This window comes from Amia ocellicauda, chromosome 20, assembly GCF_036373705.1.
Source record: "Amia ocellicauda isolate fAmiCal2 chromosome 20, fAmiCal2.hap1, whole genome shotgun sequence".
NCBI classification, from domain to species: Eukaryota; Metazoa; Chordata; class Actinopteri; order Amiiformes; family Amiidae; genus Amia; species Amia ocellicauda.
The window spans coordinates 24,890,609-24,906,444 of record NC_089869.1 but is presented as its reverse complement, the minus strand read 5'-3'; the positions used below and the strand labels follow the sequence as shown (position 1 = coordinate 24,906,444).

The window sequence follows — 15,836 nt, the reverse complement described above, 5'->3', positions numbered from 1 at the left end:
GACCTTGTATATCCGTGTGTAAACAGATCTGCAGAGGCTGAACTGCACAGAAGCACAGGAGCTGTGAATATAAAGGTACTGCAATTCACTGACATGCCACCGGGGGGCGGCATTGGTCCACAGAAGCTGAGACCCCAGCTGTGCTGGCCTGTGAATCCTGCTGCCCTGCCGGCCGTGGCACAGAATTCAGAGCAATGTCTGTTTGGCAAGACTGTATCGGCGCTGGTTTCACAATGGGCTGCAGAGGCTTTCAGATGCAGAAGCTCACATGGAGAGTTTAATTTAATTACAGCAATTAGCAGAGTATAGTGACTGACAGGTGTGCAGTGTGCGGTGCCTGACTGTGTGTTAAAGGCCGACAAACCACGGCACCCCCAGCTAGGCAAGTGGGACGTGTAGAGCGGCAATAGAGTCCGCTGAGAAGAGGTGGTTCCCTGTGTGTGACTGCGAGACTGTGTACAGCTGTGTTTGTGTGACTGTGTGAGAGTGTGCGGCCGTGTGCCAGCTGTTTTGTTTTTGTTGTTTGTTTCCCTGGACCTCCAGGGCTGCTGTCGGACCCACGGGATCAACCCTCACACAGGCGACAGCCTGCAGGTTCGAGGGATCTGTCCATTGAAAGGCTTGTGCAGCTTTTACACGTTCAATTGATTCAACTGAAATGAGATTTGAGGTGCCAGACCAGTGCCAAATGAAAACACAGCACCTGCGCTTTGCGTGTGTATAAATAACACTGGCCCCGCCCCGCTGCACCGCTCTCTGTGCTGATTGGCTGAGTGGCGCTCAGGCGTGGCTTCAGGCGTTTCCGCTTCCCTTCGCTGAGCCGCCGCAGCGCAGGCGCAGACGCACCGGGGCGGACCGGCGAGAGACAGGGCAGTGTGTCCGGACGGCGGCAGACAGGTCAGTGTGGGAGCTGGCAGTGCAGGGCTCGAGTTCGGCAATAAGATTCATCCAGAGGGTAAATGCAGAGGGTTTACTGAAACCTCCCTCTACTGCTCGCTTTGAAGCCGTATCTCAGGTCGCCTTCTTGTAGCGCAGTTTCCCGCAGTCCTGCGCAGATCTGCAGAATTCCTGCACTCCCATTGGTGGAGGCCCGAAGACCTGCGCAGAGCTGCAGACATCCGCGCAACTCGAAGGCGACTCTGAGCACAGCGCAGCCGGGCTGGTCTGCGGACGCGCTGCCGCTTTGTGTGACACATGGAGCATCAGACGGTTTACTAACGACAGGAGGCCATTCGCCCCAGCGTGCTGGTCTGGTGTCCGTTAATACCTGCGAGAAGTAGAGACGGTGGCCAGTTCTGCGCAGTCGCTGTCAGTCCGCTCAGCTGCGCGTCGTTCGCCCTGAGCCGGACTGAGTCGGACCTGAGCTGATCTGGATCACAGCCCGGCTGTCACGTCTCTGATAGCAGTGTATCTCAGCCGTGTTGTTATCTGATCATGCACAATACAGAGTCTCCAAGAAATGCTAATTAAACAGCTTTAAAATCATAATTAATTTCATATACGAATACAAGCCAAACAAGGTAAAGGCAGACGTAAAACGCCACAGTAAACACACAGTGATGGTGTGGCCTACAGGACACAACTAAACCATCAGGCACACTTCACCCCATATGAGGACTAAGAGTAGATGTCCTGTTTGAGCCCCCGGACCTGTGGCAGCAGCTTTTAAAGCACTGCAGATCCCACGAGGACCTTCAGACACGGCTCATCCACTTATCTGTCCTGACTTCTGTTCTTGGGGGGGCGTCGGCTGGGCTGACTGTGTTCAGAAGCTTCAATGGGAGTCGCAAGCTCTTCCACGGAGCAGCCCAGGGCCTGTCAGCAGGCTGAGGCCAGGCAGGAAGTTCCCGTGCCTCGGAGCTGGAGAGCGGTTGGCAGCCGTGCTGGGGACGAAGCCCCCCTCCTGGCCTCTGCGCAGTAATTGGTAGCAGACAGTCTCCTCCTCCCCAGACTCGGGCAGGGCTGCACGGAGCACCAGTGCTGGAGAGAGCTGGGTTTGTCCTCCTGGCCGCTCTCTCACTCCCCTGTCTCTCTCTCTGCAGGTTCTCACGATTTGCTCCCTGAGGCAGCAGCGGTCACACGTTTCTCCCCAGTGCTCCCTGCTTCTCACGGTGCCCCGATGCTGCCCGACGGCGACACGGTGGGGGACGGCGAGCTCTCCACGGAGGCGGAGGAGGCCACGGTGTACTTCCAGATCCCCGGCCCCACGCTCACCTTCCAGAACATCCGCTACTGCGTCGGCGTGAAGAAGCACATTCTGCAGCGCCACCCGGAGGACAAGGAGATCCTCAAGGGCGTCAGGTGAGTGGAGTTGGGTGGCGGTGGCTCTGTGGTCGGCAGATATCGTGGTTTTGATCAGGACACAGAGATGCCCAACTCACACATCCTACTGTAGATGTACACGGCTGACTTCCAGGTCCAGCCGAGCTCTTCTGGAATGTGCTGTCCCGAACAGACTGTGTTTTGTACGTTCTGCCCGCAGCACAGGCCCTGCTGGCGTCCGCACCGTGTCTGATCAGGGCTGGGACAGGTCGGGATGTTTCCTCGGGTCCTTGTCCTCTAAGGACCGTGTTGCTGCTGCAGGCTGACTGTGTACAGGACACGGTGTTCAGTGCCAAGAGCTTCCTTCCGTCCAAATCAAATATTTGCATCAGTTATATTGTCAATTAAGTTAATTTTTTCAGGTGCCAGATATTTACAGGACTTGGCAAAGTGGTGTGTGTGTGTATGTATTGTAGCTCTGAGATGTGTGTGTGATGTATCTGTGAGCTGTGTGTTTGTGTTGTGTGTTTCTGAGCTGTGTGTTGTGTGCTGTGTGTTTGTGCTGTGTGTTGTGTGCTGTGTGTTGTGTGTTTGTGCTGTATCTCTGAGCTGTGTGCTCCTGTGTTTCAGTGGGGTCATGAAGCCGGGGATGAATGCCATCCTGGGTCCCACAGGCAGCGGAAAGACATCGTGAGTATGGGGGAGGGGGTTACTTGGATTGATACTGAGTAGGGGGGGCACTGGGGGTTTGTTGGGGGTATTGGAGTGGGGGGGCACTGCGAGGTGTTGAGGGTCTTGGGCAGTGTGGGGGCTGAGTTGACTGAACCAGTGGACCCACAGAGCAGCCAGCAGCAGCCAGCGTGTTTCCTGTGCAGACAGGGATCAGGGTCCACAGCGCTGCTGCCAGACTGCAGGCATCGGGCGGGGGTCTGGATACTCCGGCCCAGTCTCGCCTCCCCCCCACTGCACTCCCCGGCAGCCTGGCACTGGCCACACTTCAGCAGCCCAGACCCGTTCAGTCCTGGGGCGGTGGGGGTTCATGCAGGACAGTGAAGTTCAGGGAGAGTCTGGCACCATGGGCTGGTCCGTGGATTCGGGGGGCTGCAGTGCCGTCTCGCTCTTGCTCCCTCTGCAGGCTGCTGGACGTCATCGCGGGCAGGAAGGACCCCCGGGGGCTGCGCTCCGGCCAGGTGCTGGTGGACAGTCAGGTCATGACCTCCGACATCCGTCTGCGCTCGGCCTACGTGGTGCAGGTGAGTCTCAGAGTGGCCTGTGGGACACCCTGGTATTACAGTACTGACAATAATGAGAGCGGTGGACTGTCTGTCACGGGTGATGTTTGTGTCCGAGGGTCGAGAAGCCCCCACCAGATTGAGAGCTGCCAGGCACCACGGTGCAGGAGTCTTGGACCAGTGCATGTCTGTGCGCTGGAGAGCGTGTGTGTGTGTTCAGTGTGGCGTGTCACGCTGCCCTGCGGCTCTGGTCTCTGATCACTTGGGGTCAGCCCAGGCAGTGGTGCTGGAGCAGCCAGGGCTCTGGAGGTCACATGTGGCGGACGAGTTCCAGTCAAAGAGTCTCTGCAGATGAAATCAGTCACAGATTATGTAAATAATAATACAGTGCACTGGGGACGGCACTCGGACGGCTGCGTGTGGAAATCATGCCTTGAACAGAATCGGCTGAGGCGTCACTGGGAGTCCGGCTCGGCTTTGGTCCAGGGATCCACACTGTTCCTCATTCCTGAACTTGTGATAGAGGCACAAGCTGTGGAGTCTCACTCCCGCTGCTGAGCCATGTGGCACAGACGGCGCGGGGTCAGGGGTCAAGTGTCAGCGGTCTCTCTGTCCCCGCAGGACGATATCCTGATGGGCACTCTGACGGTGCGGGAGAACCTGCAGTTCTCTGCCAGCCTGCGCCTGAGCCGCCGCGAGTTCAGCACCGATGAGAAGACGCTGAAGGTGAACGCCGTGATCCGGGAGCTCGGCCTGCAGGACTGTGCCGACACCAAGGTACCACACAGACACACGGTGCTGAACGCGGCCCTGTGCCGATGATGCATTGCGGAGCCTCCTGTACTTATCTCCATGACTGTGTTTCCTCTAAACATATCGGGACAGAGTTCATCCGTGGCGTGTCGGGGGGCGAGAAGAAGAGGTGCAGCATCGGCATGGAGCTCATCACCTCGCCCTCCCTCCTCTTCCTCGACGAGCCGACCACCGGCCTGGACGCCAACACAGCTAACTCCATCATCCGCCTGCTGCACAAGTAAAGCTCCCTGCACACACTGCACTCACTGCACACACTGCACTCACCTACACACCTGCACTCACTGCACACAACTGCACACACATATACATACTGCACACACCTGCACAGGGGCAGAGGGGCAGTGGGGTTATGGAGCAGTGGGGCACAGGGGCAGTGGGATGCTGGGACCGTTGTGCTGGTGAGTGGATCAGTGGGTTTGTGCCGGCAGGCTGTCGAGGAACGGGAAGACTATCATCTTCTCCATCCACCAGCCGCGCTACTCCATCTTCCGGCAGTTCGACTACCTGACGCTCATGAACCGCGGCGAGGTGATCTTCGCAGGGCAGGCGGAGAAGGCGGTGGGCTACTTTGAGGGGCTGGGTGAGCACAGTGTGTGGGTCCGAGTGGAAATTAACGCCAGTCTGTGTGGAAATATCCAGCAGAGCGAGACGGATGCGGCCAATTGGCAAATAACGAGGGGACGAATCGCAATGTTATGCCAACAATAACGCGTTTGTTGAGAATCCTCAGATTCCGCAGAAGTTCTGTCCTTTGACTTCATTGCTTAATGTTCCCCATCATGCTGTTTTTGCAACTGAAGTCTGGAGGTGTTTCTGTTGGACAGGGTACAAGTGTGAGCCCTTCAACAACCCTGCAGACTTCTTCCTGGACATCACGAACGGAGAGATCGCTCCCTCCCCGGACAGCCCTGTTCCAGGTGAGTTTAGCCACTTCGCTCTGTCCCGCTCTGAGACACCGGTGCGGTGAGCCACCAGCCTGCAGCTCGGTGATGACCCGGCCTGTCTGTGCCGCGTGTTTTAGGTGCTTCGCTCCGCTTCACCTTCTCTTTATCGCGGCTCACGGCCCTCCCTCTCTCCCCTCTCCCCTCTCCAGGGCTGAGCATCACCTCCATGTCCTCCGAGGACAAGAACCCGCTGGCCCTGTTCTATCGACAGTCCGAGCTCTGCAGTGCGGTGGAGGAGCAGCTGAAGCAGCTGGGTCAGGCGCTGGACCCCGGGGCGGCCGTGGTACGTGAGAAGACCTGCTATGCCACGCCCTTCCACTACCAGGTGAGAGGCTTCCACTCCTGACATTGGGGAAGAGTGTGAATCTGTCCTGGGTGTGAAACTGAAACCGGGAGAGCTGTCCCTGGCGGACGCACAGCCCCCACCCTGCTGCTGCGTCTCGCAGCTCGTTTGTGATCCTGGGGGCTCGGTGACGCAGTTCAGCGTCCGTTGCCTAGCTTTGGTACGGCCCCAGCCTCGTTACTGTGGCTGTACCCAAGCGACGCCCCTCCTAGGCGGCAGCCTGCGCTGAGGCGCTCAGACACCCTCGCCTGGGTTGAACTTATCTGCATGTTCATAATCTTGATGTGAGGAAGACAGGTCTGTCAAATGAAAAGCAGGCGAACTGCAGAACGCGTTTCTGATCGGGATTAGACGCACGGATTTACAACACTGCCATTTGTGTTTCAAGAAAAAATATTGTATACTTACGAATTATGATTGTTATGAAAAATTTTTTGGATTCATGGATTTGACCACTTTTTCTTGAAGTACAAACTACAACATGTAAGACAACCTGGGTGAAAACTGGACACATTGAAGGAGTTACGAGCAGAAAAAAAAGACCAATGCTTGAACCCCCCTATTGCACTGTAAATCTCTCCTCTGCATGGATGAATTCGAAGGCCCCAAGCCTCTGGTGTCCAGGGATAAAACTGCCCGAGTAATAAATATTCATCTTGACTTGCCGGCGGGTCGAAAGCGATGGGGCTGAAAGGTCAGGCGACAGCGCAGTGAAGTTAGAGACGCACACATCTGTCAGGACCCTAATGCTCGTCCATCTGTCTCTCCTGTCTGTCCATCGCTGTCCCTGCATCCCCCCGTTCCCCAGCTGCTGGTGGTCTGCTGGCGCACTGTGAGAAACATCCTGAGGAACCCACAGACCTCCTACGCCCAGCTGGCCCTCAACATTTTCTTCGGGATCCTCGTGGGACTCATCTACTACCAGATCCCCAACACCATCCCCGAGGCGCTGCAGAACAGGTAGAACAGGGAGGGCCGGTGATACCGGTGCCAATTAGCGACATCGGCACTCAGTGTCAGTGTGGCTGCTCTGGGGACGCTCAGCCTGTGTTTTGGTGTCTCCTGTGCCGCAGGATCGGTGCGTTCTTCTTCCTGGTCATCAACATGATCTTCGGGAACCTGTCTGCGGTGGAGCTGTTCATCAACGAGCGCGTGCTGTTCATGTGAGACCGCCGCCTGGGCTTTCTGTCCTGAGAAGATACATGAGTACCACACGGAGGCACAGTTGTGTGGAGCGTGTTTTGTGTGATGTGCAGTTGTGTTTGGTTATGGTGTAAGTTAAGTCTGCTTCACCGTTTTGAATGTGACATTTTGAGAAGGCACCTGATCGATGCTTTGAGCCTGCGGTGGGTGTGTGGGTGTGTGTTTGTGTGGTTGTGTGTTTGCCCCGGTCAAGGGGAGCAGGGATGGTGCTGGAGTGATGCCCACTCTCTCTCTCTCACTCTCCCGCTCCCTCTTTCAGACATGAGAACGCCAGCGGGTATTACCGCACCTCGGTGTACTTCCTATCCAAGGTGTTCGCCGACCTCATCCCCAACCGCATCGTGCCAGTCTTCCTGTTCTCCGGCGTGTCCTACTTCATGATGGGTGGGTGGAGCCTCTGCAAGGTCACGCACACACACAAGCTGGGGAGGGAATAGGACCAGAGAGGAGCGGTTCATAGCGAGACAGGGAGGAGCGGTCAGCGGTCGGAGCCGCCAGGGTGGGCCGGCACAGCACTGGGCCTGGTGACATCGCGGCACTCAGCGTCTCTTTCTCCACAGGGCTGAAGAACAGCACCGACGCCTTCTTCCTGTACTGCCTGACCATGAGTCTGGTCAGCCTGGCCGCTGTGTCCCTGGCCTTCCTGGTCAGCGCCAGCGTGGGCTCCTTCGCCGTGGCCAACGTCCTCATCGCGCTGCCCTACGTCTTCATGATGGTGAGCTTGGGCTCAGACTGTAGGTGTCAGTGCTGTTTGCTGAAGCCCTGAGCGGCGAGAGTGCGGGGCCGGTGTCTCTGCACTGAGGTAGTGTTGTGGACGGGCTGTGTACTACGTCGCTTGCTGTAATACGAGTCCAGAGCCGGCGCTGACCCGGCCTGCTCTGTCCATAGGTGTTCGGAGGATTCCTGGTCAACCTGAACTCCATGCTGGACTGGCTGTCCTGGCTCAAGTGGGTCAGCATCTTCCGCTATGGCCTGAATGTGAGTCTCATTTCATAACACACACAATGTATTATCTTATGTGTACCTTGCTGTCCTCCTGCTTCTCAGTGCCCTGTGTCTCTGTCCCCCCAGTGCTCACTGTCCCCCTCACTGTGTCTCTCTGTCCCCTAAGGCTCTGACCATCAATGAGATGAAGGGCTCCAGGTTCACCAACAACTTCACTGTGTGAGTCTCCGTCTGGGCGCTGGTTCCGGTGGGCCGTAGAGACGCCGGCTCTCCTGTCGGCTGCTCACGGGACATCAGGACTAATGTGATCAGCTCTGCACAGCTCTGTTGCATGCGGCGGGGGGGTTAACAGTTAGAACCTAAAGACCACCTGCAGCTCTGCAGATAAACACACTGACAGTCACTGCATGGACACACTGGCGCCAAACCAGAGAGGAGCTCTGTAGGTAAAGGTACCTGTCTGCTGTCTCCCCAGGGTGACCGGCGAGATGTACATGACCGAGCAGGGCATCGACTACAGCCCCTGGGGCTTCTGGCAGAACCTGGTGGCCCTGCTGGGCATCATGCTGGTGTGCATGCTGATGGCCTACATCCAGCTGCGCAGGATCAACCGCTGGAAGTAGGGGGTCCAGCTGCCGGCACGGCCCCCTGGCCCCCTGGCCCCCCAGCCATCCACCTGTCTTCCCACCCCAGAGCGTCTCCCTCCCCTGGGGAACTGTGAGGAGATGCCAACCTGCTCTGAGCTCAACAGACGGGCACAGAGCTGTCAGCCCCCCAACCCCTTTATCCCTCTTCCTAGCAGCCTCTCTGGTAGTCCAGTCTGTCACACCCCATTTTAAGCACTTTTTTGATATATATATATATATATATATATATATAAATTTAACTGTCTATGATTATGTATTTTATATGATTTTTGTACAGAGAACATAATTTTAAATCTGGAAGAGGCTGGAGACTAAACCCGTCCTAGAAGAATGCTGAATCCCGGTTTCCAAGCCTTCGGCCTGGCGGTGCTGCTGTCCTTACTCTCCTTACCCCAGAGTCAGAGCCTGCTCTCGCAACGACTGCTGTACAGTTTTAATTGCAGTCATGCTTCGTTATGCTGACATTGACTCGTGTTTTGATGGCAATTCAGGTTTATTTGAGGTCGGCTGAGACTACCCTGGTCAAAGTGCGGTTTGTCCCGTGTTGTTTGCTCTGTGAACAGGTTTTATAGCCGGAGCGTCTGCTGATATGAAGCTCTCTGTGCTGCAATCCCACTGATTATTAGAACATGCCCTGATGTATTCAGTTGTGAAAAATAAGCCTGTTTAACAGAGGTGTAACAGAACAAGTGCAACTGAGCCCTGGCACCCGAATAGTTCTGCTCAGATTAATGGAGTCCTGTGGGGTCCCCAGCCGACCCCCGGCCCCAAGTGCACAATGCAGGTGGACAGAGCGAGAAGCTCGAGTTTGTGGCGGTGGAGGCTTGTCGTGTAGAGATCAGATCTCGTCCAGGAGTGAATAAACACGCACAACACATGGTGTGGTAACAAAGTGAAGATGAGTGTGTACAGGAACCAGCCACCCCCCCTGGAATGCACAGTCCAGTCAGTCAGTCAGTCAGGATCTCGAATTTTAATTAGTAACAACAGGTGGCCACTGAGCACTTGCCCTCCCAGTTGCCTTGCAGAAACCAGTGTTGAGTTGACTGGACCAGCTGAGAGAAGCTGCTTTTCCAGGGCTGCAGCTGGTGGGTTCAAGCAGACCGCGCTGGTTTACTGTCACTCTACTGTGAGCCGGTCACCTTTGTCCCAGGCCGCCTTCGATGCTCCTCACATACAGACTCTTATTTTTCCACTGATATACTGCTCTCTTGCTTTACTGAATGTATTTCACATGTGTGATTTGTTGTGTGTGCACTGAGATTTAAATCTTCAGATCTGTGGACACTAAGACTGTCAGTGTGCCGGACCGTCCCTGTGCCCGACTGTCTCTCTGCTTTCATCTCAGGAAGCCTTTCGCAGGAATACATTACCACAAAGGGAACAGAAAAGCTTTTCTTTCATTTCCTTTTTTTCTTTTGTTTCCTGCTGCCTTATTTATATACCTGCACACAGATGTGTGGAATTGTGTCACCAATGAAAGTAAAACCAAAAACCAATTGAAATAAAATCAGAAATACTTGGACTGGCTGTATTTATTGGCGTTGCTGGTCAGTGTGGTGGGAACACACCGCACCGGTTGGGTGAGTTGATTGAAAGGTAGTTTTCCTCCGTCACTGTCTGACTCTTCTTTTCAATAAAACGGCCTGAGATACAGTAGATATATTTATTCCAGTGTCCAGTAGAAGCTGAGGATGAACTGAAGAATTAAACCCTGATTTTAACGGTGTCTCGGTAAAGGGCAGGTCTGAGGTGGAGCACACAGGGGGTTAATGTTTCCCAGAGGTGATTGTGTGAGATGAGGTAGTGTATCTCTGCACGTGATCCTTAAAGAAGCTGCTTCGGTACCATCGCCCCTCCTCAGGCTATTAAGAGTTTAGATTAGTGTTTATGACATTGAAATGGGTGTGAGTTTGCACAGACAAATCTCTCCTCTGCCCTGCACCTGGTGCTGCAGTGAAGGAGTGCTGCCCTGCCTCCCGAGTCCGTTCACCGTGGTGCAGATCTGACCGAAGAGGATACCAGCTGTGTCCCTGTCGCCCTCTGCTGACAGCCCAGTGCTAGTTCACTCTCTACTGGACTGAGCCTTCCCACTGGGGGGCTGTTGGTTCCTGGTATGAGGCTCGTGGCTCCATGCTGGTAAATAGCAACTCAGAGGTGACCTCCTTTATGGATGAATAGAAACAGATTAATGATTGATCAATTGTGCAAAGAAACGTCATACAGGTGCAGAAGAGGTTGGCACCTATGAGAGTAATTTCTGTCAGCTGCCACGTTGTCATTGTGTTTGACACGGCTAATTCACTAGTTCTCTTTCTGTGAGATCTGTGTTAACGGTTTTGAAATGGTGTGTGAAATGTGTGAAAGCCATGGAAAATGGTTTACACATCTGCAAAAAAAACATGAATTCAAAGCCTTTATTGAAGTACAAGGCCTGGCTTCTCCTGTCTAGATCGTAGCGATTTCACATTTTTAATTCTGTCTACTACTACATACTATTGACCATCCCAGCCAATGGGTGAAGCCTGTCCTGTCCCCACTGACCGACCAGCAAGATCTGTCATCTCCTGATCCTCTTCCAGACATTTTATAAATGTGGGAAATTGAATTGAAATCCAGAGACTCAAGTATCAAGACAACGCTTATTCAGCAGTAATGTGTGAAATTAAACCCCAGGGCTCTTTTCCCCTCACTCTCCCTCATCCGTTCTCACTGTATTTTTTAAAACCATGTTGGTTACTGTCCAACACATACAAAATGCTTGTTACAACATATTGTGCGTAAGTTCACCAGACCGTCAAATTTGCTAAGGTTTTGTAATAAAATTGCTTTAGAGACCAAGGAGATAACATAAATAAATAATAGAAATAAATAATTGTGTATATATATACTGCTGTGAAAGTCTAATATGTTGTGAAGTTATTTGCAACATTTCATCTCAGAATTAAAAAGCAAAATATGAAAGACAGAATAATAATATAAGAACATAAGAAAGAACATGAGAACATAAGACAGTGTCCAATCGAGAGGAGGCCACTCACCCCATCGTGCTCGTTTGGTGTCCATTAATAACTGAGTGATCCAGGGCTGGACTGGGACAAAAAATCAGCCCTGGCATTTTTGGTCCAGACAGCCCACCTCTACGATCCAGAATCGGTCCAGTCGGATACCACCCATAAATATACACTGTCGTTCAAAATACACACACACACACACAAACACTGTGTATGATTGTGTGTATACCAGTTTAAGTGGACCAGTGTACTCACTGGTGGCCAATCTCCATGCTCAAGTAAAATTGTCAAAGAAAAGAAGCTTAAGGTCAAAGTATAATTTCCAATTATGTAATCAAATGTAAGTATACAACTGTGTACTACATATACAAAAAATCTAAATGTTGCCCTTTGTTGGAGGTGGGGGTCACAAAGAGAGACAGAGGTGAGATTTGCTGAAGTAATCACAGGAAATACATGATAATTACATGATAACAATATTGATATCTTTAATCTAGAACAATGTGGCGAGATTTGGATGTACTATATACTTACTTAGTGGAAGGCTGCATGACCATCTAAACACTCAACAACAATGAACACTAAACCACACAAGAGAGGACATCCTGAGAGAGGTGGAGGGGGGAGTAATGAGTCACATGATCACAATATCTTCATTGTAAAAAGCTACATCATTATGAATAATTTAAAAATAATACAAATAATTTAATCTCACCTTCTCTGCAACTGTGTCAATTACAGTGTCTGTGTCCAAAGCCACAAGAATGTCCTTTTCAATGTCCATCAACATGAAGGCTTCTATCAAATTTAACCAGGCACTTGCTGAGATCTTCAAGTGCAGATTCAGGCAGAGCACTGGATCGGGTCAGGGGGAAGTTTTTAGTATCCAGAGATTATAAATTTGCTTAAAGAGAGCCATGGGTCAGACATCTTCTGTGGATGGCTTCAATAGCTGTATCAAGAATGATGAACCTTCACCTCATAGGCTTTCTCTGGATGTCCATCCCTCCAGACTGCAGGTACTTTGACAGTGGAGATGTATGCTCAAATATCCGGAGGAACAATTGAGCTGTCAGAATTGACTCATACCTGAGTAGGCCCTCTTTGTACCCTATGGCTTTGGTGCGTACATTTGCGTTCACTGTCTTCTGTTCCTGTATGGCTGCAAGTGTGGACACCACATCGATGTACAGTCTTGAGGCTTTCCGAATGACACAAATATTTTTTTCAGGGCATTGTGCTTCGCCCACCATTGTGACTCTCCAATCTGAGCAATGCACCTGTGTCTCTTGTCATGACTCTGTTTCTCCCAAAAGTTCACTCTCAGGTATGAATCCTTGATAAACTGCTGTGTCATTGAGCAGATCAAAAAGTGATCCACTCTTAATTACTATTTGAGTGGTGTCAGACAACACAAGACTGAGGACATACATGAACATGGTTGGGGGACTGTGATGCCAGCAGCGCAGAGAAGCCTCTGTATTCCCCCTGCATGTTTGAAGCCCCATCTGTGGAATGTCCAATGCACATGCTTTTATCCAGGTTCAAATGCTCAAGAACCTCTGTCAGTAACTTCCTTACCGATTCAACCACCCTCTCCTCCTCCTCCTCCTCCTCCTCCTCCTCCTCCTCCTGTCTGTCCCTCTGGCCTCATCACTGACAGAACAAGCCTGCTCTTCATTGCTCCCCACCTGCTCTTTTCCGCACAAACTTAAGTTTTGGTACAAATTTCTCCTGAGCCTCAAGTAGTATATTCTTAAAATATAACCATCTATTTTCAACTGAATCTGTATCCAGTGTGCTCCAGTCTACCTCTTCTAAGTGCCGCCCATACCATCAAGGTTTGTGTGGATGCCATGTGTAAGAACCACAGGGGATCTCAGGTTCTTCCGGCGTTGTCCGGGCTGCACTTGAACAAAAGGGTTTCCTCTGCAAACTTTCCACAAGTGCAAAAGGGAAATAATCAACATAAAAACAAACGAAGAGCTAACAAAAAAAATGTTGCTCAGGGCAGGGGAGGTTGAGGGTCAGTCCTCCTTTATAATGAACAGCCACTGTAGGAGCACGGCTGGTGCTGACATCACAATCGCCTCGGTGCTCATTGCCTGCAGCCGTGAGCCCGCAGTCTGTTGACGAGTCAGGCGATGATGGGCTGCAGCAATGAGCAGCTAACAGCGTCCTGTCGGTTTGCTTTTCTAAAATTGTGAACGATTATTTTAGACTTGGTCCTTGTCTAACACTGCTTATCATCCTGAGAACACCATCCCTAACGTGAAGCATGGTGGTGGCAGCATCACACTATGGGGATGCTTCTCTGTGTCAGGGCCTGGAGACCTTGTAGAGACAGAGGGCAAAATGGATGCAGCAACCCTGGAAGAAACCTTGGCCAGGATCCTGTTTAAGATCATGTAAGATCTGCGATAAGATCCTACAATATATTGTAAATTGTGTACATCTGTTTGTCAATTAAATCAGTGAGTGAATGTTGGATGCTTTGCTTGTGGTAACCGTGATAAAGAATTCATGTTTTAATGTCGGCTGTTTGTAAACTGCTGTGAACTCTGTGAGCTCAGCGGCCTCGACCCCCGGCTCCGGAGAGTTGTCAGTTGTCAACTAATGATTTTTACAGTATTGTATGTATTATTTATTTTAGTTTCTTAATGTGCACTGTGAAATATAGTGCAAGTGCAATATAGCATTTTTAGAATGGAGTATTTTTGTGTGGGTGTTTTTTCCCAAAACTGTTTATTAGTCATTGCTGTTATAATGTGCACTAATTGCATTTGTATTGATTACTAAATCTATTTCTTCAACATGTACAGTGTATATTCAAGTGCAATAAATGTTCTGTGATGTGCACTATTTAAATGCTTGTGTGTCTTTTAGTTTTACAGAAACATTTTTGTCTCCGTTATAAAGATGAGCACCACAAAAATGTTTTTCAGCGAGGGGGAGCCCCCAGTCATATCTCACTTATGGCCCCCAAAGGGCTGGGTCAGCCCTGCATAGGAAGGGAACCGCTGTTGAATTCTGCCCATTGCAAACATGATTTTACAAATATCCCAACAAGAGAGCCAAGGAAAACGCCTCCGTGAAGCTGCAACAATTTCATTTCCGATGAAAGTGGCTTTTCTCCAACTTCCAGAAAAGCACAATCGTACAGAACAGTACAGTACAGAAAAGGTTTGAAAAAAAACACTGAAGTGTAAAATCTGACATTCAGGCACATTTAGATCACTCCATAGTTTTTTTGAATATTAATATAATTCATATTATTATTAATTCAACAAGGAAGCCCACTGATATAATCAGGTACATATTTAAAAAAACTACCAATTGTAATTATTATTATTATTACACTTAGATTTATATATATATACAATTATATCTAAATCTGAATCATGTAACTGTAACTATATGCAGTGAAACGAATGAGTAGATGAATGAGTAAATCACCTAAAATGAAATACAGTATGTGATATATGATATTCTAGAGCGTTGTCATTCCAGAATTAAAGTTCTAAAGTATATCGAACGTTCTGAAATTATTTGCAATAATAATATAAATTATTTCCTGTGTATTCCTATTATTCACTCTGCCTGGTATGTGTTTTTTAATCGATCATTTATAGTTCTACAATATAACGAACGTTCTTAACTTTGCAAAAATAATATTAATCATTTCCTGTGTATTCCTATTATTCAATCTGCCTTGTATGTGTACTTTGATTGTTTAAAAAATGAAATACCTTGTATCTGCTATACATTATTAGATATGGATCATTTACATGGCAGTGGTGTACAGCACAAGACCAACGTGTGGCCGAGATCAGCTGAGACAAATCACTATCACATGGCTGCATTCCCTGATTTTGCGGAAAAAAAACTCAAATGTTTGTAAAGATCAAGCATAATCTATCAGTCTATTAATTAATGCTATTTGAATACATAATAAATAAACAGTGTTGTGATTGTGTTTATGTTAGTTATGGTTTTTGGTGACTCGCATCTAAGGAGCCTGGATGGTTTTGTTCAGATGCCCAAGGGTGACCTGCGATTTGGATGCAGCTGCACTCCGTACAGAACTGGTGAATGAAACTCTACCCGAATTGCACCAGGGAATAACCTCACAATAAACACTGCTGAACAGGCAGGGAAGGAGCTTGCCAACCTTATCCATTCAGCACAGTGTAGATGGAATAAGGTAATACGTATAATATTTTTTTGTAACCCAAAGATGTGTGTGTGTGTCATATATATTAAATAACATTTTAAATAACTGTACATTCTAAAATGGTTATTATTGCAATGAAAACATGAATATTTACTGACATCAAATTAATTTATCATCAATTATTTATTTTTGACACCACTCTTTGATCTTTAAATCAACTTTGTTTAGGGTGTTGAAAGATTATTATTGTTTTAAA

At 49.9% G+C, this 15,836-nt stretch overlaps 1 protein-coding gene across 1 annotated transcript; it reads left to right on the top strand.

Moving 5' to 3' along the window:
• Nucleotides 1–825: 825 nt before the first annotated feature.
• Nucleotides 826–9,917, top strand: LOC136715553 (broad substrate specificity ATP-binding cassette transporter ABCG2). Its single transcript, XM_066692790.1, has 16 exons — nucleotides 826–897; nucleotides 2,043–2,301; nucleotides 2,893–2,952; nucleotides 3,398–3,515; nucleotides 4,116–4,271; nucleotides 4,370–4,527; nucleotides 4,739–4,890; nucleotides 5,135–5,227; nucleotides 5,404–5,579; nucleotides 6,406–6,557; nucleotides 6,671–6,760; nucleotides 7,060–7,184; nucleotides 7,361–7,515; nucleotides 7,689–7,778; nucleotides 7,912–7,964; nucleotides 8,221–9,917. The coding sequence occupies exons 2-16, from the start codon at nucleotides 2,120–2,122 to the stop codon at nucleotides 8,366–8,368; spliced, it is 1,908 nt and encodes a 635-aa protein (XP_066548887.1). The 5' UTR covers nucleotides 826–897; nucleotides 2,043–2,119; the 3' UTR covers nucleotides 8,369–9,917.
• The last annotated feature ends 5,919 nt before the right edge of the window (nucleotides 9,918–15,836 follow it).